This window comes from Bufo gargarizans, chromosome 1 (genome assembly GCF_014858855.1).
Source record: "Bufo gargarizans isolate SCDJY-AF-19 chromosome 1, ASM1485885v1, whole genome shotgun sequence".
NCBI lineage: Eukaryota > Metazoa > Chordata > Amphibia > Anura > Bufonidae > Bufo > Bufo gargarizans.
Window position 1 is genome coordinate 280,222,898 of NC_058080.1, and position 24,587 is coordinate 280,247,484.

The 24,587-nt window shown below is 42.8% G+C and overlaps 1 protein-coding gene across 5 annotated transcripts in view; it reads right to left on the minus strand.

Moving 5' to 3' along the window:
- The window catches only part of ARHGAP24 (Rho GTPase activating protein 24), a 680,670-nt gene that overhangs the window by 42,810 nt on the left and 613,273 nt on the right, over positions 1–24,587 (minus strand). For all 5 annotated transcript variants that reach the window (XM_044304151.1, XM_044304143.1, XM_044304167.1 and 2 more), the window contains one exon: positions 22,609–22,816. In XM_044304151.1, coding sequence (XP_044160086.1) covers positions 22,609–22,816 — 208 coding nt within the window. The remainder of the gene's footprint in view (positions 1–22,608; positions 22,817–24,587) is intronic.

Here is a 24,587-nt window from a genome sequence, read left to right on the forward strand (position 1 = left end):
ATTAGAAAAAGACTGAACAAATATAGCTTGTTTGGAAAGTTTACTAGGAGACAGCCTCTACTTTCTAATAAAATGTGGCAGCAAGGTTTAAAATCGTTCTCCAGGAGTTAAAAGAAAATAAAATTACTGAAAATACTTAAATATTACTTTATTATAAATATATTTCCAAATACCTTTCATTAGTTATAATTAGAGATGTTATGAAATTCGTTCACGCTTCGTTTGGTGGTAAAAACAGAATTGCGTTATGGATTCTGTTACCAAGGACCATAATGCAATTCCTCATAACAGAAGTCTATGGCCTGCATAACGGATACGTACCATTTCCGTTGCATTCCGTCATAGAATTGTGTTATGGTCCGTGGTAACGGAATCCATAACGCAATTCTGCTTTTAAGACCAAATGAAGCGTGAACGAATTTCAAAATATGAAATCCGCTCATCTCTAGTTATAATGGCTCATTTTGTTTGAGGAACAATCATTGGAAATAAAATGTCCGCCGTCCTATTAGAAAACATAAAACCTGTCACACAGCAGGACAAATGACTTCAGAACACTGAGCTAAAGAGCTGCCTCATTATCCTTCTTGTAAGGGATTATAATCCTGAATACAGCTGATAAGATATTCTTCAGAATCTCTGTAGGAATGGAGTTCATGAGGAGACAGCTAAAGTACAGAGAGGAGGGTGAGGATGTGGCAAATATATAATATTCAGGATCGTAATACCTGACAAGTAGGAGAGGAGGATGAGGCAGCTCTTTAGCTCAGTGTGTGATTAGGACAGGTTTTGTGTGTGACTTATAGAAGGTCGGACATTTTATTTCACCTGATGATTGCTCCCTAGACAAAAGGAGCCATAATAACTAATAAAAGGTATTTGAAAATATATTTATAATGAAGTAATATTTAAGTATTTTCATTTTCTTAATACTGGAGAACCCCTTTAAGTTTGCAAAGCTGTATCTGAACAAACCACAAGACTTCTAGAACAATGTCCTTTGGACAGATGAAAAGAAGATAGAGGCAAGTTTGCTTTTTAGTAGATGCCTCTATTTTCTGGTAAACTTTATATGATGTGAGATTACTGACGAGATATTCTGGTGGCTGGCAATACATTTGCTATCCACATTCTACAGTATTTTTCCTTTTTCTGTTTTTGAAACCACAAAACATAGACAGATATTAGATTTAAAAGGTTTGTTTGTTGTGCTGAAAAAAATGAAGCAAGTAAATGTTCACCCTTGAGCACTAAATAGTACTACAATTCTGTGCTGATTATTTTTTTGCTACATTTTTCCAGGGGATGAAGTAAGTTTTTAATCTCCATCAACTAGCATCTGCCATAGGACAGAATTTAAAGGGCATCTGTCAGCAGATTTGTACCTATGACACTGGCTGACCTGTTACATGTGTGCTTGGCAGCTGAACACATCAGTGTTGGTCCCATGTTCATATGTCTGCATAAGGGAAAATGATATTTTAATATATGTTACACCTATTGTTACACCTAAAGGCTCAGCTCTCTCTGCAACAGCTCTCTCCTCTTTGATTGACAGGACAGACAGTGTAAATGTAATGGAACCTGGCCCTGTCAATCAAAGTGGAGAGGGTACAGCAGTTGCAAGTAAAGTAGAGCCTCTAGGTGTAATGTCAATGTGCCTGTTGCTCCTAGAGGCTCATTTGCATATATTAAAACATCATATTTCTCAGCAATGCGGGCACATATGAACATTGGACCAACAAAAATGCCATCAGCTGCCAAGCGCATATGTAAAGAAGGCATTCCGTTTTGATCTGTCATAATAGAAGTCTATGGGCAATCATAACGGATCCGTCTGTTTTGCATTATGCTTGCCTATAGACTTCTATTATGACGGAAAGACAAAATGGAATGCCTCTTAAAGGCATTCCATCGTAATACAAGTCCATGGGCAGCATAAGGCTAAGTTCACACGGGCGAGATTTCCGTGCGGGTGCAATGCAATCCTGACCCATTCACTTCTATGGGGCTGTGCACATGAGCGGTGATTTTCACGCATCACTTATGCGTTGCATGAAAATCGCAGCATGCTAGTGAATGGGGCTGAGTGAAAATCGCAAGCATCTGCAAGCAAGTGCGGATGCGGTGTGATTTTCATGCATGGTTGCTAAGATGACAGTCTATTCACTGTATTATTTTCCCTTATAACATGCATATAAGGAAAATAATATAATTCTTTTTTAGAGAATGCTTAGTAGAAGGTCAATTGAGGGTTAAAAAAAAAATTTACTCACCTCCTCTTGATCGCGTAGATGCCGATCTCTTCTTACTTCTTTAATCATGAGCTGCCGCCTAAAGGACCTGTGGTGACGTCATATCACATGGTACAATCACATGGTCACCGTGGTAAAAATCAACTTATGTCAGCTGCAGAGGTGGGAGGGAGGGTGACTTTCTCCCTGCAGCTCACACTCTGACAGTTCAATGCTGCTGTCTTAGAGTGAGCTGTTTAAAAGGACACGCCACCGATCCAGTAAAGGACACTGTTACGGGGGCAGGCCCGCATGGAGGTCACTGTCAAGGGGGTGGTATGCTGTGAAAGTCACTGTTAAAGGGGAAGGCTGCTGTAAAGGTCAAAGTTAAGGGGGGTAGGCTGCTGTGGAAGTCCAATCTTAAGGGAAGGGGCACTGTAGGGGGGGTTAGTGTTAACGGGTGGAGGGCTGTGGAGGTCACTGTTTTGGGGGCGGAGTGCTGTAGATGTCACTGTTATAGTAGATAGTGTTGATATCTTTTAACGACACACACAAACATTAAATGAAATAGATTAAATATACCCGAGCGAAGCTGGATCCTTCTGCTAGTGCAATATATAAAGCTGAGTGTATGTATGTGTGTGTGTATGTATGTGTAAGGAATCCGCACCGTCGCATTTACAATCACGAAATTTGGCAAACAGGTACATCAGGTGTCTAGGAAGGTTTTAGACTGGGTCTCAGCTCTCTAGGACGTACCATTCCTGAGATATTCCCCAAAAAATGCAAATATGGCACATCACATGACCTACATTAGCCAATAGAAGCCTTCTCATGTTCCAACTGCTATACACAGGATCACATGATCCTTATCAGTCAATAGAAGCTTGCAGGCCTTTAGTCTCCACATGAACACAGTTTTAAACCAGGATTCCATAACAACCCAGACATTTTTCTTCACTGCCGTAGGTCAACTTTAAAGGGGCAGGGAGCTGTGGATGACACTGTCAAGGGAGCGGAGTGCTGTGGAGGTCACAGTTAAGGGGGCAGGTAGAGTGGTTATTCAGGCCACCCTCAAAAGACAGACCTAAAAACCCTGCCCCCAGCTCCTGCTGAGCCACGCCTCTCCCACTCCGCAGCTGACGGGGATTGAAACAATTAAGGTAAAAATCTACTTCTGTCAGCTGCAGGGGTGGGAGGGGGAATTTCTCCCTGCAGCTCACACTCAGACCACACAGTGCTGCTGCCTGAGAGTGAGCTGTTCAAAAGGGCATCCCTGTGTCCGCCCTGGCCCTGTGCCGGACGGAGTACAGGGAGTCTGAAAGCCGGACTGTCCAACCTAAAACCGGACCTCTGGCAACCCTAGGGGCAGGCTGCTGTGGAGGTCACAGTTAAGAAGACAGTTCGTTATGGAGGTCAGTGTTAAGGGGCAGATTGCTGTAGAGGCCACTGTTAAGGAGCGGGGTGTTGTGGAAATAACTGGAGATGGGGTATTGTGGAGGTCACTAATAAAGGGATGGCCGCTGTAGAGATAACTGTTAAAGGTTCGGTCCACTGTGGAGGTCACTGGTAAGGGGGCAGTATTCTGTGGAGGTCACTGTTAAGGGGCAGGGAACGGTGGATGTCAAAGTTAAGGGGACGGTCTGCTATTAAGGTCAGTGTTATGGGGTATTCTGGAAATCACTGTTCACGAGACAGGGTACTGTGGAAGTCACTAATAAAGGGGCAGCTGCTGTGTAGGTAACTGGTAAAGAGGAGGGCGCTGTGGATGTTACTGTGAAGGGGGCAGGCACTGTGATGGTCACTGTTAAGGTAAGAGGGGACTGTGGACGCCACTATTAAAGGGGCAGTGGGGTACTATGAGGTCACTGTTAAGGCAGCAGGGTACTGTGATGTCAATGTTAAGGGAGTGGGGTACAGTGGAGGTCACTGTTAAGGGAAGCAGGGTACTGTGGCAGTCACTGTTAAAGGGTCAGTCGCTGTGGAGGTCTCTGTTAAGGGGGTCAAGGAATGGTGGAGGTCAGTTAAGGGGACTGTAACCTATGGTCAGTGTTAAGGGGCGGGTGCTGTAGGGGTAACTGTTAAGGGGGCATGCTCCTGTAGAGGTCCCTGTCAAGGGGGTGGGGTGCTCTGGAGCTCACTGTTAAAGGGGTAGGCTGCTGTGGAGGTCCCATTTTAAGGAGACGGGGCACTGAGGGGGGGGGGGCAGTGTTAAGGGGTGGGGGGCTGTGGAGGTCACTGTTATGGGGGATACTGTCGATATCTTTTAACGACACACACAAACATTAAATGAAATAGATGAAATATACTCATGCGAAGCCGGGTCCTTCTGCTAGTCTAACTATATAACAAATTTTTCAACGTCATGTAACATTTTGATAAATTTGTCACACATAACGGCAGAATTGCCTCCAGCAAAACAAGAACTGTTGTAGATCAAGTCATCAAGACAGCCTGCATAACAGTAATATGGAATGGCATTCTGCACTCTGCTATATATTGGAATATGCACAGGCTGCAGGACAAAAATGGTTCAGAATATTTAATTAAAGACAATAACAAAAACAATATTTACTTCAAAATGCATACAATGAAATGGAAAAGAAATGCTCCAAAGGAGTCATTGCCTTTAATAACTAAAGTAAAATCACCTGAACCTTGTCATAACTGCAATAGTCAAGCAATACTGTCCAAAATGATGAAAGAGCAACAGTAAGAATGGAACAAAATCTAGTTTTTCAAAGAAAGTATACCTGATCCAAAAAAGTGCCCAAATAGGGAGGGGAAATCTACAATAATTATTTACATTTAAAGGGATATTCCACCCACACCGATCAGAGTGGTTGTGCCAGCAAACTGCAGCTCAGCTCTCATTCAAGTGAATGAGCTCAGTTTCAGTGTGGCAGTATGGCCACTACACAATGGATGAGGCCTTCAGCTCTTGGCTCCATCCACTGATCTGTTCCTGGTGCCAGCAGCTGCTGCAAACAGCTGCTTGGCATGGGTACTGGGTATCAGACTCCAATGATCTGATTTTGATGACCTATCCGGAGGATAAAAGCTGGAATATCCATTTAATGGCTTATGAGTTCTCTTAGGCATGCTGATTTAGAGCTGAACCCAGACATGTTCCCTTCTTCACCCAGGCAACCTCTCTGAGATGAGCATCTGAGCATTTCATGCTCCGCTGGTCTACTTTGCCCTGTACTGAATCGTGCAGGACAAGGGCAGATCCGGTGACGTACAGTGTCTCTTGTTCCTGGTGACATCACCGGCACTAACGGGTGGGCTTTAGTGCTGCCCTGCCCTAGCCTATAAAAATTTCAAAATAAAAGCTATTGCCCTGCACGCTACAGCGTGGGGCAAGGGAGAGCATCAGAGCATGAAATGTTGTTTATCTCAGAGGGGCTGCCTTGGTGAAAAAGGGGAGATGTCCGGATTCAGCTCTGAACCCAGACAACCCCTTTAGAGGGCCTTTTCAAGATTATACGATGACCTATTTTCTGGACAAGTCATCAGTATTTGATCATTATTGGTCCGATTCCCAGGACTGGCGCTGATCAGCTGTTTGAGCAGACACTGAAGCTTGTAGCAGCACCGTGGCCTTCTCTCACCTCACCAAGCACAGTGGGCGCTGAAGCCTTCTCAAACAGCTAACTGGCAGGGGTCCGATTGCCGGACTCCCGCCGATCACTTGGAAATCCTCTTTAGAGTTGTACAGAAAACAAAAAACAAAAAAACATTTCCATATACTGTACCCTATAAGGAAATTGGGGGGTAATAGGAGTCAGAGTTAATGAAGAGATTTTACATAGAGTGCTTGTTGCTCTGGTCTGGAGGATTGGTGTTATCCTTCATTACACAGCTAGCCCACTGATTTGAAAGGCAGATGTAGGACTGTTGACAGGTATGTACTTTTAAGGAGCATCTGACATTGTTATTAAAATATAGCAGGTAATTAAGATTAAGGGCTGTTTTGTGTATTATATGTGTTAAGCAAAGAACTTTGCTGAGTTTGTGGGAGGGGAGGCTGATTACAAGGCTACTTACATGCACCTGTGAGCCCAGGCTGGCTGGTTACTAGGCTATTTATAGGCACCTGTGGGTCCAGACCGACGCCGATTCAGCTGATTTCACCCACCCACCCACACCATCTTACAGTCACTTTGTATTAGGGTGGCCCCCTTTAGGCTGCCCTACCGCAGCAGTTATGGCACAATTCTACTGCTTGTTGTAGATGGGTGTACCCAACCTATCTAACCCTTTCTGATAGCCGATCCGACCACAAACTATATTATATATGGCTGTTTTTGAAAAACGATTATACAGCAGACTCATAAGCACAGCTATTCTATGAGTACAGCGTATTCATGACACCTCTTTCTCCATCTACCTAAGTCCTGAGTGGTATAAACACCCTAAAAGAAAGGCCACCTTCCGTTGTTTCAGTCGGTTTATAAGAAGACATGAAGGTTACAGCTTTTACAGCTGCGATACTTTCCATTGCGTAGTTTCTTTTCCTTCTGCTTTGTGAGCAGATGCATCTTGCTTTTTATTCACTTTGTCCGACACAATTATTGCTGTTGCTGACAGGTAAATCCTCCTTGGTGGGATTTATATATATATATATATATATATTACATTTTACAGCACTGCTTTTGCAATAAGACACCTGTGCGGCGCTCTATACTGTATGATGCTGTGTACATTAGAGAGGAAGTATGCAGAGCTCTATAGTACAGTATGTGTACTTTGTACCTATACCATGGTAATCAATCACACTGATTTCTTTATACTGTCAGCTGCATACATTCCGGTGGAGACAGTCTCTGTTGTCACATACATTATGCTGAATTTACAGTGCTTTGTATTCCTTTACTGAATATCATGAACTGTGCTGTAAACTACAGAGAGGACGCTGTATATAAATGTCTTCCCAGGGTATGAGTCTGCTCATGCCACTGAATAACTACTGTAGATAAAGTGGATAATGCTTGGTCACAGTTCTAGAAGGGGTGATTTCCAGTGTACTGGCTGAGAAAATGAACCAGTAAATAGGTTAGGTTTCAACATGGAAGAAAAATTGGTGGAAATCCAAATATGCAAGATATTCACAAAATTACTCCATTTGTCAGCAATTTTGGCAACTGCCATTAAAGGGGTTGTCTGAGTTCTGAGCCGAACCCAGACACAACCTAATCTGAAGTAATTTACCATGGATGAGTGGAGCATCGGAGCCCTGCACTGAATCGTATCTGGTGACGTTCTGGGCTCTCCATGGGTAATCTAGGCGGAGCTCCACTCATTCATGGTCAATGAGTGCAGATCGGCTCTCAAATTACCCTGGACATTAACTTGGATGCATGCATAGATGATAATTATCATTTTTCAGCATTAAAGGTGTTGTCTCAATTCAGGAAGTGGCATTTATCATTTAGAGGAAGTTAATACAAGGCACTTACTTACAGTATGTATTGTGATTGTCCATATTGCTTCCTTTGCTGGCTTGATTCATTTTTCCATCACATTATACACTGCTAGCTAATATGGTTACGACCACCCTGTAATCCAGAAGCTGTGGCCGTGCTTGCACACTAAAGGAAAAAAGCACCAGCCTATGTTCACTCCCTCGGTCCCAGCCACCAGAGAAGCCAGGACGTTTTCCTTTAGTGTACAAGCACGGCGACTGCTGCTGGATTGCAGGGTGGTCATAACCATGTAAGCGAGCAGTGTATATTGTGATGAAAAAATGAATCCAGCCAGCAAAGGAGGCAATATGGACAATCACAGTACATTAGTAAGTGCCTTGTATTAACTTCCTCTACATAACAAATGCCACTTGCTGAAGTCAGACACCTTTAAGTGAACAAAGTATTGTCAAGGCATTGTACATTCAATACATGTGGTGACATTTTTGGCATTGTAAATACTGTATGCAGCACCAGACTCGGTATCCTTGGGTACACCAGAGTGAATGATTCTCAAGGTCCACCCTGCATCTATACAGTATACAGGTATGTGCACGCCCACTTTTACTTTTACTGCGTTCTGACCATACGCACAGGACGCCCCCTGCCCCCTGAGAAAGCGGAGGAGCGAAACGTGCATCGGGTTGCGCTCGCTGCCTGACCTGGGTATTGTATAGTGGTACCTCCATGCAACTTTAGGTAATATATTTTATCATTTTTATGATGTATATTACTACTTCTGTTGATTTTTTTCACACTGCCCATAGGCTTATGTTAGGTGCCAGAGCATTGGCCCTCCTTTTGCCTGTATGGTGCAGCTATTACATTTATGTGTGTGAGAGGAGGTCACCACTTACTACTTTTTGGGAGTGGGGTTTTATTGCTTGCGTTATGCGGCATATGCTTAGCCCCGTTTTCCCACTTATTTAGATTTTATTATACCCAGGGTCTGGCGGACGAGCTGCTTATCGCAGCGCTTGCCTGTATTGCTGCCATGTATTTTATTATTGTCTATGATTCATTGTAATATTTATTACTTAAATAAAAATTCTCATATATTTGTATATATGTGTCCTCTGTCTAATTGGTTCTGTCATATGCACAGGAGATATCACAAGGTCTAATAAGATATTTTTGAATCAGCCCATAAGAAAAAGACCCTAGCGGCAGGGACGTTGCTAGGTTAAAACATTCGGGGCCTGGGCCCCTGATGTTTTGTCCCAGGCCCCGAATGTACTGCCTGCCTACTAGATACAACTGTAATGCCATCCTCAGGATGGCAATACAATTGAATCTAATGCCCTGCAAGAGCTGAAGGACCTGTGATGACATCACATGTCATGTGATCAGTGCTAAATGCAGTAGCTTAAAAAGGACCTGCGATGTGATCACCGTTATGTGACCAGTGCAGGAGAGGATGGCTCAGCAGTGAAGAAAAGTCCTGGGAAGAAGCTGTGGTGAGGTCTGCTACATGAGGAGAGGTAAGTGAAGGGGAGTTGTAGTTATTTAACTGGGACTGTACGTTAGGGCTGAAGGGAGGGAAGTTATTTACATGGGACAGTGGGGTGGAGTGATGTTATTTACATGGGAATGAAAGTTGGGGGAGTCATGTTATTTACATGGGAATGCATGTTGGAGGTGGCTGGGGCAGGGTGATGTTATTTACATGGGACTATATGTTGAAGGTGGCTGTGGAAGGGAGTGATATTATTTACATGAGACTGAATGTTGAGGGGTAATGTGATTTACATGGGACTGCATGTTGGAGGTGGCTGGGGAGGGGGTGATTTTATTTACATGGGACTGTATGTTGAAAGTGACTGAGGGGAAGTGATGTTATTTACATGGGACTGAATATTGAGGGGTGATGTTATTTACATGGGACTGTATGTTGAAGGTGGCTGGGGAGGGGGTAATGTTATTGACGTGGGACTGTATATTGAGGGGGCAGAAGAGATGGTGTGATGTTATTTACATGGGACTGTATTTTAGAGGGGGCTGTAGATAGAAAGGGCTGTTAAGTCTGTCTTCTGCTGTCTCTGCTGGACTTGTGGGTCCCTATTGTATCAGAGCCTGGGCTAACCAAAGGATCTTCTGGTGCTCTGCTGGAATAGTCTGGCTCTGGATGTACGGTATGTAAAGGAAGTATTAAAGGAAGTATTATTTGATGAAACTGATATCATCTCAAAATATATTTGTGACTATGGCTTTATTTGATGATATATGACTCAGTCCAATGGAAGCTTATCTAAGAAAAAAGTGCAAATTTGCAATGCTTCCTAAAATTACTGGACTGACATTTCATCTAGAGAAATGTCAGTCCAGTATGTTTTACAGGGAGAATCTTATAGAGAACATTTAAACATTTACCTCAATATTAAAATGTAAATTCAGAATTACAGTTAAACTTCTGAGAGCTCAGTTTCTCCAATGTCATGATGAGGATTGGCTTATCAATAAACAAATGTTATATTTTTTGTTTGCAGTCAAATGAGTGAGTTTGACAATCTTTTTGGTCTTTGGAGTCCATCTAAAAGATTATGGAGTAGATTTAGCAGTGTAGCAGTGTAGCCCATAGCAACCAATCCGATTCCACCTTTTATTTTTCAGAGCTCCTTTGGAAAATGAAAGATGGAATTTGATTGGTTGCTATGGGTAACTAAGCCAGTTCTACTTCACACCAGTTTTAATAAATCTCCCCCTATGTGCTGAAGTTTGTTAACAATCATTTCAGAATACCAGTTGCACCTTGACCAAATTACATTCATATACAGTAAGTATGTATGTAAAGACATAAACCGACTTTGAAGAATATTATTCCGTAGAGGACCCGCGCCGTACATGTATGGCGCAGATGTCCGTGACTTAAGGACCAGCGTAGTACATGTACGGTGCTGTGATTGGGCGGGTGCAGGAGATGCGCCCGCCCGATCCGCGGCAGGGGTCGAGCAGTCACTGATAGTGATAGCCGGACCCCTGCTGCATGTGCCGGAATCAGTGAAATCACTGATGCCTGCACATTAACCTTAACCCTTGATGTGCCGTGGTCAGCGCTTACTGTGGCATATGCGATGTCCTCACGGGTATCGGAGCTGCCATCGGGTCCCCGTACTGCTGTGACGGGGACCTGATGGCATGGAAGGCAGCCCAATGCCTTCCTTAGGCATCGTGGCTGCCTTCCAGGAGAGCCTGTGAGATCCAGCCCCCTGGATCTCACAGGCAGAAAGCTGTAAGTGTATTACACTGTGTAATACACTTACAGCCAATGCATGACAATACATAAGTATTGTCATGCATTGTAAAGGGGATCAGACTCCCAAAAGTTGAAGTCCCAGAGTGGGACAAAAAATAAAGTGAAAAAATAAAGTTTTCCCTCAATTTTTTTTTTAAGTTTCAAGTAAAAAATAAAAAATCCTTTTGCCAAAATAAAGGGATTTTATTTTAAATAGGGAAAAAAGGAAAAGTACACATATTAGGTATCGCAGCGTATGTATCGACCGGCTCTATAGAACTAACACATGACCTAACCCCTCAGATGAACACCGTCAAAAAATAAAAATAAAAACAGTGCTCAATAAACCATTTTTTGGTCACCGTACATCACTAAAAGTGCAACACCAAGCGATCAAAAAGGCGTATAACCCCAAAATAGTACCAATCTAACCGTCACCTCATCCCGCAAAAAATTAGCCTCTACCTAAGACAATCGCCCAAAAAATTAAAAACTATGGCTCAGAATATGGAGATGCTAAAACATCGTTTTTTTTGGTTAAAAAAATGCTGTTATTGTATAAAACTCAAGTAAATAAAAAAAGTATACGTATTAGGTATTTACGCGTTCATAACAACCTGCTCTATAAAGATACCACATGCCCTAACCCCTAAGATGACCACCGTAAAAAATAAAAATAAAAACGTGTCAAAAAAGCAATTTTTTGTCACCTTACATCACAAAAAGTATAGTAGCAAGCGATCAAAAAGTCATATGCACCATATAATAGTACCAATCAAACCGTCATCTCATCTCGAAAGAAATTTACCCTTACACAAGACAGTCGCCCAAAAAATAAATAAAACTACGGCTTTCAGAATGTGGAGACACTAAAAAATCATTTTTTTTCAAAAATGCTTTGTTATGTAAAACTGAAACAAACAACCCCAAAAAAGAGTCATATTTGGTATTGTGGCGTCCGTAACAACCTGCTCTTTAAAAATACCACATGATCTAACTTGTCAGATAAATGTTGTAAATAATAAAAAATAAAAACAATGCCAAAACAGCTATTTCTTGTTACCTTGCCTCACAAATAGTGTAATACAGAGCAACCAAAAATCATATGTACCCTAATATAGTACCAACAAATCTGCCACCTTATCCTGCAGTTTCCAAAATGGGGTCACTTTTTTGAAGTTTCTACTCTAGGGGTGCATCAGGGGGGCTTCAAATGGACATGGTGTTAAAAAACCAGTCCAGCAAAATCTGCCTTCCAAAAACCGTATGGCTTCCTTTCCTTCCTTCTGTGCAATGTTGTGTGCCTGCACAGCAGTTTACAACCACATATGGGGTGTTTCAGTGCCATAAATATTGAGTTTTGTTTGGCTGTTAACCCTTGCTTTGTAACTGAAAAAAATGTATTCAAATTGAAAATCTGCCAAAGAAGTGAAATTCTAAAATTGTATCTCGATATTCCATCAATTCTTGTGGCACACCTAAAGGGTTAACACATTTTGTAAAAATCAGTTTTGTGTACATTTCAGGGGTGTAGTTTCTAAAATGGGGTCACTTTTTTGGGAGTTTCTACTCTAGGGGTGCATCAGGGGGTCTTCAAATGTGACATGGCAGCTTAAAATTATACCAGTGAAATCTGCTTTCCAAAAACCATATGGTGTTCCTTTCGTTCTGTACAATACCGTGTGCCTGTACAGCAGTTTATGACCACATATGGGGTGTTTCTGTAAAGTACAGAATCAGGGCAATAAATATCGAGTTTTGTTTGGCTGTTTACCCTTGCTTTGTAACTGAAAAAAATGGATCTAAATGGAAAATCTGCCAAAAAAGTGAAATTTTATCTCTATTTTCCATTAATTCTTGTGGAACACCTAAAGGGTTAACAAAGTTTGTAACATCAGTTTTAAATACCTTGAGGGGTGTAGTTTCTAAAATGGAGTCATTTTTGGGTGGTTTCTATTATGTAAGCCTAACAAAGTGACTTCAGACCTGAACTGGTCCTTAAAGGGCTTCTGTCACCCCACTAAAGTGATTTTTTTTTTTGGGGCTAGTGAAATTAGTTATATTGCGATATATGACAATATAATTGTGTTACTTACTTTGATCCAGCAGTTTCTGCAAAAAACGAAGTTTTATAATATGTAAATTCGGTCTCTACCAGCAAGTAGGGCGGCTACTTGCTGGTAGCTGCTGCAGAAATCCGCCCCCTCGTTGTGTTGATTGACAGGGCCAGCCGGGATCTCCTCCTCCGGCCAGCCCTGTCGGCATTTCAAAAATCGCGCGCCTGTGTTGATTCAGCGCAGGCGCTCTGAGATGAGGAGGCTCGTCTCCTCAGAACTCCCTCAGTGCGCCTGCGCCGATGACATCACCGAAATAGAAGACGTCATCGGCGCAGGCGCACTGAGGGAGTGCTGAGGAGACGAGCCTCCTCATCTCAGAGCGCCTGCGCCGAATCAACACAGGCGCGCGATTTTTGAAATGCCGACAGGGCTGGCCGGAGGAGGAGATCCCGGCTGGCCCTGTCAATCAACACGACGAGGGGGCGGATTTCTGCAGCAGCTACCAGCAAGTAGCCGCCCTACTTGCTGGTAGAGACCGAATTTACATATTATAAAACTTCGTTTTTTGCAGAAACTGCTGGATCAAAGTAAGTAACACAATTATATTGTCATATATCGCAATATAACTAATTTCACTAGCCCAAAAAAAAAAAATCACTTTAGTGGGGTGACAGAAGCCCTTTAAAAAGATTTGCTTCTAAACTTCTAAGCCTTGTAACGTCCCCAAAAAATAAAATGATGAACATGAAGTAGACATATGGGGAATGTAAAGTAATAACTATTTTTCGCAGTATTACTATCTGTTATAAAAGTAGAGAAATTGAAATTTGGAAATTTTTAAATTTTTCAAAATTTTTGGCAAATTTGTCATTTTTTTATAAATAAATTTTATTTTTTTTTTTACTCAATTTTACCACTGTCGTGAAGTACAATATGTGATGAGAAAACAGTCTCCGAAAATAGCTGAGCTATTTCCGTCTGCCCCATAGCGCGGTGGCCTATAAGTCTCCTCACGCTGATTAAGGTGCTCTCTCCCTAAGGAGAGATAGTACCCCCCTAACCCTGACAGGCTGTGAAACGTCCCAGGGAGCCAGTAGTGGGGTGAGGAACCCACTGGCAGTAAGCAGCTGACAGCCCAGAAACGCGGTACAAGTTTAGGGATAATTCAAGAGGGGCAGTCAATGTCCAATCCGGGTCGAGGCAGGCAGTGAAGGTTCAAGGCGGAAGACAGTCCAAGGGTCAGTAACCGGGAAGGATACAAAGAAACAACAGGCAAATAGGAGGATCCATAGGGAGGCTAGGTATTCACCAGAAGGTGGAATAACTCAGCAATGAGCCAGAGCTCACGCCAGGTCTTTATAGCCAGGGAAGTTAGGAACCACCCCCTGGTCCCCAAGGCAACCAGGAGGTCTCCCTCCCCGGGAACCAATGGCAGGCGAGGAAGATGGAAGGTGTGTACTGGGAACCTCCACCAGCAAGGCTCACACCTGACAGCCGGATAATGCAGGAACGCTATGCTCCCGGGAATGCGTGCGCACACGCACCTCGGGTACCAGGTGTTCTACCGAGCTGAAGGGGAACCTACGCCCTGCGCCGTGCCCGTGGTCCCCAAGTAGGGGTAACACCCCCTGCTTCCTGACACAGGCCTCTCACCCAGTCAAGCCAGTACTCTCTGATCTGCACTGATGAGGGGTAATCACCCCGAAACACCAGTCTGCAGATGAGATGTTTGCATATTTAATATCCAAGTCATGTCTCAAGGCTTAGTTAAAGAGCTGAATATTAACTTATAGGATAGCTGCCTTACATCTGGTGGCACTAGAGGCAGAGCTTGTTAAGAGCTCATTTGCATCCCTTTCCTCCCAGAATTCCAGAGGAGCATGTATGGCCTATAAGTCTCCTCACGCTGATTAAGGTGCTCTCTCCCTAAGGAGAGATAGTACCCCCCTAACCCTGACAGACCTCTCACCCAGTCAAGCCAGTAAATATTAACACCATCAGTTCATTGACTATAATTAACTGGAATCCAGTGCTTGACTTTCGGTCTTGTCACTATTTTCCATATTTTGTGAATTAAGTCAGTCAGCCACAAGCCACTGTATAAAATAAATCCATCCTGTTACTTCTAGATGCATTTCGACTCAAAGTAATTGGCAAGGTCACCAATGCCTGGCATCACAATGCTGTTTTTTTCTGGGTTGGTTAGAAACAAAATGTGTTAGTCACAGTATAAAGAGCCAATGGCTTTTTTCAGCAAATAAAAGGACAGCTTCTGTTTTGTCTGTGTATAACAACCCAATATCATGACAACAGCAGAAGTCTAGATGTGCCTTTTAATGACTAGACATAATGGAGAGGAGGACCATCTGTCTGTGTCAACATTTTCATTTCAACACTAATTAAAATGTGGAATGGGAGCAGCTTCCCAATTTCTCGTTCATTGTCAGGCATGTCTTTATTACTGTTGACGGCTGAAGGCGCACGTCCATAATAAAGGCAACAGGTTTACACAGTAACAGGGGATAAATGTCACAAATGTTACTTTCCCATAAAGCAAAATTCTCAGGCTACTGCCAAATGAGAGAAATCTTGTATACTGTGGACTGTGTACACACTCTAATGCACATAGTATCAAGCTTATTTTATGCACATCGGATCACAATATTGTTAATATGAACACCGCTGTAAACAACAGCAAGGAAGAAGATGGAGTATCACATGATCCTGTGAGGAGAGGGTCTGCCCTGAATGTCATAAAGGCTGATAACTTGTCAGCCAATCAGGAGCATAATTCTAGCAGGTCATTTTGCTGAGATTTTTAAGAGAGGAGCAGTAGCTTATTTAAAAGGTTTTATCACGTCAAACGATAAAAGAAAGTGGTATACACACTTCAAAACAATGTGCCCCAATCTAAAACAAACAAAAACACAAATCAACCCCAAAACTAGGATAAAAATAGTCTGTATAATATGGATAGATCTTACCGGTGCTGAATCTGCTTAGGTGGAACTGATAGTAGATCGAACCAGCAGGTGTGAACCCACTGTGTCACATGTTCTACCTCCTCTAAGGTTGTTGTCTAAGTGAACCCCTCGATCTTCACAGTACCACTGATGGTGGGAATAGACTTTCCCAAGGGGAACACTAGGTCGCTACCTCTTAAGGAAGATTGGCACGTGAGGCAGCTGGTCCAGGCGGACCAGGAGGAACCAGAGCAAGGTGCCAGAGGTACAGACGTAGTCAGCAGGCCGAGTCGTAACCATAAGCAACAGTGCAGGACCGAAGGATGAGGCAGAGGCGAAGTCAAACAGGCAACAGATCAGGGCAGGCTGCACAGGTACTGGATTTGCAACAGGAGTCAAGGCAAGCAGGCAGGGATCAAACAGGTAGCAAAATCCAGGAATACAAGTATGAGTCAGGAACACAAGCAGATATCAGGAACCTTAACAGGACACAATGACCTTGACATTCAGTTATTTAGGAAGGGGGCTGAGCCACTTTTATATGTGCAGGAGGGCTAGGATTGGTCAGCGAGATCACATGATCCAACCCATAAGGCACAGGATGTTACGCTCGCCGGCCCTTAAGGAAATGCTACAGGAAACAAGCAGCAAGCATGCTGTGGCCATGGCTGAAAGGAAACACTGGCAGCAGATCACCGCTGTAACACAGAGCCCGGGACCGTGGCGGTAAGCAGGGGAACAGCGGCACACAGCAGCTGCTGTTACACTTTGCTTGATAATCAATTGCTCAATTTGATTTTCACCATAGGATGTTGCTCAATAAATTAACACACCTAGCAAAAAAGAAGGGGCCAAGGCCATGTAGCTGACCCTAGTATGCCCTAACGAGGCTGATATTGCCCTAATGACCTCCTAATACGGAGTCATCGCCCTGAAAAGAGCGGCCCTGTCCGGAACCTCCCTTATCTGGAAGCCCTGGACAGCCCTACCTACCGGAGTCAATGTGCTTACTGGAGGTCAGGGGGAAAAAATTATATCTCAAATAGATAAAAAATGTCTCAACGCGTTTCATCAAAATTTTTCATGCCCCAGAATCATCAGGGGACAAGGGGCAGTATCACATCAGATGTTCTAGTGGTTTCTACATCAGAAATTTACCAGGGGCATTATAATCTGAAAATACAGCCCTCGGTTTGTTAGGGGAAAAAATCCTTCTTGCTGCACTATAATGCTCCTGGTCAATGTCTGATGTAGAAACCACTACATGGGTTCAGATTGAGCTTGGCCTATTAAGGGGACACAGCATTCACACTTTCTTAACATCCCCGATATCAGCTGTGATACGGCTGTGGACTAACCCATCCTTCCATAGATGTTTTAACACCATAGAATTATTGGATATCCCTATATCTATTGTTGCGTTGTTTGTCCAAACTTCTCAGCATCACCCTGGTCCGAGAAAGGCCTCCACTTCTTGAAAGATCTGGGTATTCCTACTCTACATCAATTCCACATTTTAGCTGCCAAACATAACCTGCCACCCTCAGAGTACATCCAGTACATACCACTTAGACATATGCTTAGATCTGGATTGATTCCCATTACTCAATCCTCTAATTTTCCTTTATTACCGTAATGCTATGGATCTCCAATCCTAACTCCAATTCCCACAGCATATCCTTTTGCTAGAGAAATTTGCCAATGGCGGAGAGGGACAAATTGTGGAAAATTAAAGACCACTGATGCTATGATTTAAACCAAAGCTTTACTGACAATCAATGGCAATCTGCTCTTACCTCTGTTTACAAATTTTCTAAGTGTATATCCCATTTTGAAACTCATTGAAAAGTATTCTATAGATGGTACCTCACATTTTCCCCAACACATCAGATGTGTGTTGGAGATGTGACAGTGGAATTGGTTCATATATGCATGTGTGGTGGGAATGTGGATTAATAAAGAAAGTTTGGCACCAGATTTTATCTATATTATCCTATACAGTTGCAAGAAAAAGTATGTGTACCCTTTGGAATGGTCATAAAATGTGATCTGATCTTTATCTAAGTCACAACAATAGACAGTCTGCTTAAACTAATAACACACAAAGAATTAAATGTTACCATGTTTTTATTGAACACACCATGTAAACATTCACAGTGCAGGTGGAAAAAGTATATGAACCCTTGGATTTAATAACTGGTTGAACCTCCTTTGACAGCAATAACTTCAACCAAACGCTTCCTGTAGTTGCAGATCAGACGTGCACAACGGTCAGGAGTAATTCTTGACCATTCCTCTTTACAGAACTGTTTCAGTTCAGCAATATTCTTGGGATGTCTGGTGTGAATCGCTTTCTTGAGGTCATGCCACAGCATCTCAATCGGGTTGAGGTCAGGACTCTGACTGGGCCACTCCAGAAGGCGTATTTTCTTCTGTTTAAGCCATTGTGTTGTTGATTTACTTCTATGCTTTGGGTCATTGTCCTGTTGCAACACCCATCTTCTGTTGAGCTATAGCTGATTGACAGATGGCCTTAAGTTCTCCTGCAAAATGTTTTGATAAACTTCGGAATTCATTTTTCCTTCGATGATAGCAATCCGTCCAGGCCCTGACGCAGCAAAGCAGCTCCAAACCATGATGCCCCCACCACCATACTTCACAGTTGAGATGAGGTTTTGATGTTGGTGTGCTGTCCCCCTTTTTCTCCACACATAGTATTGTGTGTTTCTTCCAAACAACTCAACTTTGGTTTCATATGTCCACAGAATATTTTGCCAGTACTGCTGTGGAACATCCAGGTGCTCTTGTGCAAATTGTAAATGTGCAGCAATGTTTTTTTTGGACAGCAGTGGCTTCATCTGTGGTATCCTCACATGAAATCCATTCTTGTTTAGTGTTTCGCTAGCATGTTAGCATATGCCAGAGACTTTTGTAAGTCTTTAGCTGACACTCTAGGATTCTTCTTCAGTTCATTGAGCAGTCTACACTGTGCTCTTGCAGTCATCTTTACAGGAAGGCCACTCCATTTATAGACAATTTGTCTTACCATGGACTGATGAACAGCAAGGCTTTTGGAGATACTTTTATAACCCATTCCAGATTTATGCAAGTCAACAATTCTTAATTATAGGTCTTCTGAGAGCTCTTTTGTGCGAGGCATCATTCACATCAGGCAATGCTTTTTGTGAAAAACAAACCCAGAACTGGTGTGTGTTTTTTATAGGGCAGTGCAGCTGTAACCAACACCTCCAATCTTATCTCATTGATTGGACTCCAGTTGGCTGACACCTCACTCCAATTAGCTCTTGGAGATGTCATTAGTCTAGGGGTTCACATACTTTTTCCACCTGCACTGTGAATGTTTACACGGTGTGTTCAATAAAAACATGGTAACATTTAATTCTTTGTGTGTTATTAGTTTAAGCAGACTGTGATTGTCTATTGTTTTGACTTAGTGTCACGGCCACGGTTATGGCCGTGACTCCTTGGGAGCCGCATACAGTTGCCCGCGGTTTGGGTAGTTGTGTCAACCGCAGCTTGAGGCATGTTGTTGTTTGCCTCAAGTGCGGTTGCCACGGACAACAGCTATGTGTGCGGTTCCCTTGGAGTTGTGTGCGTGTGTGTATGCACGTTTGTATGTCTGGTGTGCACTTTGTGTTGTCTGGTGTGCACTTTGACACTTCCCTTCACTGTGGCTGCCCGTGGCAACGTTTGGTATGTTGTACATGTGGTGGCAGTGTCCTGGCCTTCGGGCTGTCTCCCAGGACGGCTGCCACCCATGTCGTTGCCTGCAGCAACAGCCACAGGGTGATCTTAGTTTGGTCACTTCCCCTTTATGTGTGTTTCCCTTCTGTGGTGCTGGAAGGGTTAACTCCCTTCCCAGTGTGTGTGTGATGTCACTGGGTGTGTCCGACTGTGGGGTGTGGCTTCTTGGCCTATATAGCCTTGGTGTTTGGCATGGCTCAGTAGGTTGCTTCAGTCATGCTTGGCTGGAGCAGCCTCCTGTGCATATTACCTGCCAGTGAGAGCCACCCCTGTGGTCATAAAGATAATGTTGTTATGTTTATGTCTTGCTGTGTGTCATGTTGTATGTGATGTTCTGTTGGGACCTTTCTATGTTATTTGGTGCAGCTTACGGTTCTGGATTCCTGTTTGCACAGGGATCCAGTCAGCAAGGCTGTGGCAGGTTGGTGGAACTCCTTTGTTCACCTGCCATTTCCATTAGTCTGTTTCGTTTCCCCTTTTTCCCAGCAGCTTGGCCATTGAGACTCCTGCTCCTCCATACCTTGGAGGAGTAGGTCGTCTTACCCAGCTCCTAGCTCAGGGATCTGCAGAGGGTAAGTCAGGGCTCCGAGGTTCCTGCGCATGGGTCCTCCTACCTTAAAGGTCGGCCCATGCAGGTAGGAGTTAGGGGCAGGTTAGGGATGCTTGAGGAGGTGACCTGCTCCCTATCCTGTTCTCCTGGCCGAGCAGCCACAACATCATCGGGCATCGCACGGCTGAGGGTTTTCCCCATCCTCAGCCGTGACACTTAGATTACGATTGTATGACCAATTTGTGTAGAAATCCATATCATTCCAAAGGGTTCACATACTTTTTCTTGCAACTGTATATGCCAATTTCAAATTATCCCAGACCCGAATTTAGCTCTTTGATCCCTTGGTATATAACAGTTCTCCTTTTTACATTCTACTATAGTCAGGGGCGTAGCTGAAGGTTCATGGGCCCTGGTGCGAGAGTTGAGCTTGGACCCCCCTTCCCTCAGTGCTTTGTGGCCAGGAGCAGGGGAGCACTTAGCCTTTGTGCTCCCTGAGGCAAAAATTGAAACAGCACTCCTCCCATGTCAAATTCTTTACCTAACCCCTTCCCTCCAGCCAGAGGTGTAACTTAACCAGCATGCACTTTCTATAATACCAGTGTCTTCTTATGTGGCCCAAAGGTCTTTGGGCCCCCTCAGGCTCCTGGGCCCGGTAGCGACTGCTACCTATGCACCACGTATAGCTACGCCCCTGACTATAGTTTCTCCTGCATGCATAGCTATGCGACAAAAAATTGCGGCTAATTGGAAAAAAAGAACGCCCAAACATGTCTCAAACATTCTACAGTCCATTAATGAACAATGCTGGCCTCGGCATTCAATGCGTCACGTCAATGTCAATCTAGATGGGAAGTTTGGATCACTTCTATTTTTCATAAACCCCTTTAATTGATTGCTCTATCTCTTAATCAGATGCACAGTATTGTCTGAGAAATGCCATATTAGCTATTAGTTAGCAAAGACTACAATTTATGTAAGAACTGACATCTTGATTCCCTAAGGTAATTAGGTTATTTCTATGTCTTTTCATTTCCATTGCATTTTGATGTAATCTGTATAATTTGCTTAAGTATACTTGATGGTATTTCAATAAAATCGAATGTTAAAAAAATAAAAAAAATAAAAAAGAAACCACTACAAAATCTGATGTGATACTGCCCCTTGTTCTCTAATGATTCTGGGGCATGAAATATTTTGATGAAACCTGTTGGAACATTTTTTCTCTATTTGAGATTTTTTTTCCCCCCTGACCTCCAGTGAGCACATTGACTGACTCCGGTAGGTAGGGCTGTCAAGGGCCTCCAGATAAGTAAAAAAGGTTCCAGATGGGGCCGCTCTTTTCAGGGTGATCTTCAGGGTATTAGGAGGTCTTTAGGGTAACATCAGCCTTGTTAGGGCCTACTAGGGTCAGCTACACTACCTTGGCCCCTTCTTTTCTGCTAGGTGTGTGTGATTGATTATCAAGCACGGTCTACTATCATTTCCACCTGAGCAGATTCAGCACCTGTAAGATCTATCCATATTATACTGGCTATTTTTATCCCAGTTTTGGGGTTAATTTATTAGTTGTTTTGTTTGTTTTGGATTGGGGCACATTGTTAGGAAGTGTGTATACCACTTTCTTTTATCATTTGACATATTAAAAGCTAAGTTTTAAATAAGCTACTGCTCCTCTCTTCAAAATATTGGATCCATTGCAGTAGAGGGAGGTGACACTTCAGTCACCTCCCCCATATGGGCACATTTTTTCAGTTCAATATGCTGAGAACCACAGAAAGACATTCTTTGTGCAGAGGACACTAATCTAGGTGTGATAGGGAGTATAAGGTGAGTGTAAAGGGACATAATTAGGTCGTTTTCGGTTTTAGCAGGGAAAGCATAGAAACATACAGCATCTACAACCTCAATTTCCCAAAAAGTTGGAACGCTTTGTAAAATGTAAATAAATGTAAATGAAAACATGATTAATACATTTAACCTCTAAATCACTGAACACTGTGTGCCATGGATCCTATTCTTGTCTATAGTCTCATGGCTCCATTCCATTCTGCATGAACCATGACATCTATGGCAGATGCATTTTCAAATGGATCACAATGATTCTTGACATAAATCACTGCTTTGCAATAGGGCCCAAGGCCCATGTCTTTTATTTTATTTTAATCAGAGTAGTGACAGTGCAGACTTCATTATTATTGCCATAAATCAGAATAGATATTAACTGTAGCATGAACGGACACTGAACTGATTAGCTTCTTTTAAATAGACTCTGTTTAGCAGGAAAGGCAAAGCTCTCCTGTATGTGATGCATAAGATGAGACTGAACTACAAAATACCTGTCAAATGATGGTTTTTCCCCACAATCAAAGGAATCTTGTAATTCTTTCACCAGGTTAGCTTGTCCAGGTAGTCGAAATAATCCTTCCTCTGTCAGCCCTCGCTGCCGGATGAAGTCCACACACTGCTCCACCAACATGGGGGCCAGGCGTGTGCCATATCGCTTCTCATACCGCACCGTGTCTTCAAGCTTCTGACCAAAGATGCCTGGATTTATTAAAATAAAGACATTGGAATGTAAACTATGTATAAAATGAAATGAAGTCAAGTCAAATGAAGAGTAGCTTCATATAAATTATAGGATTAGTCACTCTGGGAGAAAGGGATGCAAATCAGCTCTTAACAAGCTCCTCCTCTGATACCACCAGATGTAAGGCAGCTATCCTATAAGTCAATCTTCAACCCTTTAAAAAGGCCTTGAGACATGACTTGGATAATAAATAAGCCAGCACCTCATCTGCAGACAGCTGTTTCAGGGTGATTGCCCCTCATCAATGCAGAGCAGAGAGTACTGGCTTAACTGGGTGAGAGGCCTAGGTCATTTGGGGGTACTATCTCTCCTTGTGGAGAGTGGCTTAATGGGTGTGAGGAAGCTGAAGCAGCTGTCTGCAGATGAGATACCAGCTTATTTATTATCCAAGTCATGGTTCGAACATTGACCTATAGAATAGCTGCCTTACATCTGGTGGCATTAGAGTCAGAGCTTGCTAATATTCTTCCCAGAATTCATCCCAGAGGAGCATATATGGCCTATAAGACTCCTCACACCGATTAAGGCGCTGTCCGCAAGGAGAGATAGTATGCCCCAAAGGCTTAGTCACTGCATGGAATTAAATGCTGGCATATAAAACTGGGGAAAACAAAAAGGTCAGTAATTTATAATAACTGATGTACCTAATAGAATAAGAAAGGAAGGAATCCTTTCAACAGAAAAGTCTCTAAATGATTTATTGCATTATGAATGTATATGTTTGCAAGGTTATCTAAAAACTGATGACTCCAGTATATTATACATACTGTTTACCTGAAGGGTGCCCTCACTGATTGCATTGGAATAAATGTTGATTTCCTGGGAATTTGCTCATACCTGCCATGAAGTGACAAATTACTTTCAGAATATCCTCCTGTAGTCAAGACGGGAGATCTTTGGCTCTGAGTTACTGAGACTGTCTTAGCTAACAAGTAGTGTACACATGAGAGCTCCTCACTGAACCTTTCATCCTGATGCTAAAGGTTATTTGATGAACTCAGTTTCTGTAAATAACCTGATGACTTTTTGACAGTTAGTTGGAAATGTTGTAACCATAAATCATACACTTACATGTGGGAATATCTATTTTTCTAATTCTAATACTGGGGCCAGGTCAACATTAAACCACCTCTGAATCAAGCTATAGTTCCTTGTTTTATTAGAGCTGTTGCGATGGTTGCAGTAATGATATCAGAGACTCCCTGCACTATACAGTAAAAGGCAGTCCTTGGTGTCTCAAAATGTAAACCTCTTCCTCTCATTAGAATACCCTGATAAAGTGAATATTGACAACTATGACCTTTTTTTCTTTTGAAGGAAATATAGCAATATTCTTAGATTAAATATCCTATCATCATGTGTATACAGCTCCTATGCAGACCTATGTGTTTCCATGGTTCATGATTCAGACAGAACAAACAAACCTGATCCTGCTGTCATGTGTTTTCTATGACCCTGCCTATTCGTCTTGCCAACCTATAGATAGTAAAACAGGTGGGGAAGGAAATTAACATGGTATTGGGGAAGAAAAAAATAGCTTGAAAACTTCTAAGCTCTTTTACAGATCTTTTAAAGTCTGATGATCAGCAACACTAAAAGCCCGGAGAGGCATCCTTAACTTATCTCCTAAGGCCCCATTCTATGTGTGCGCCATTGATGTTAGTGACTTATGTGAAGAACCATAGAGATAATGGGGGTCATTGATCAAAGACTGGTCTTTGATATTCC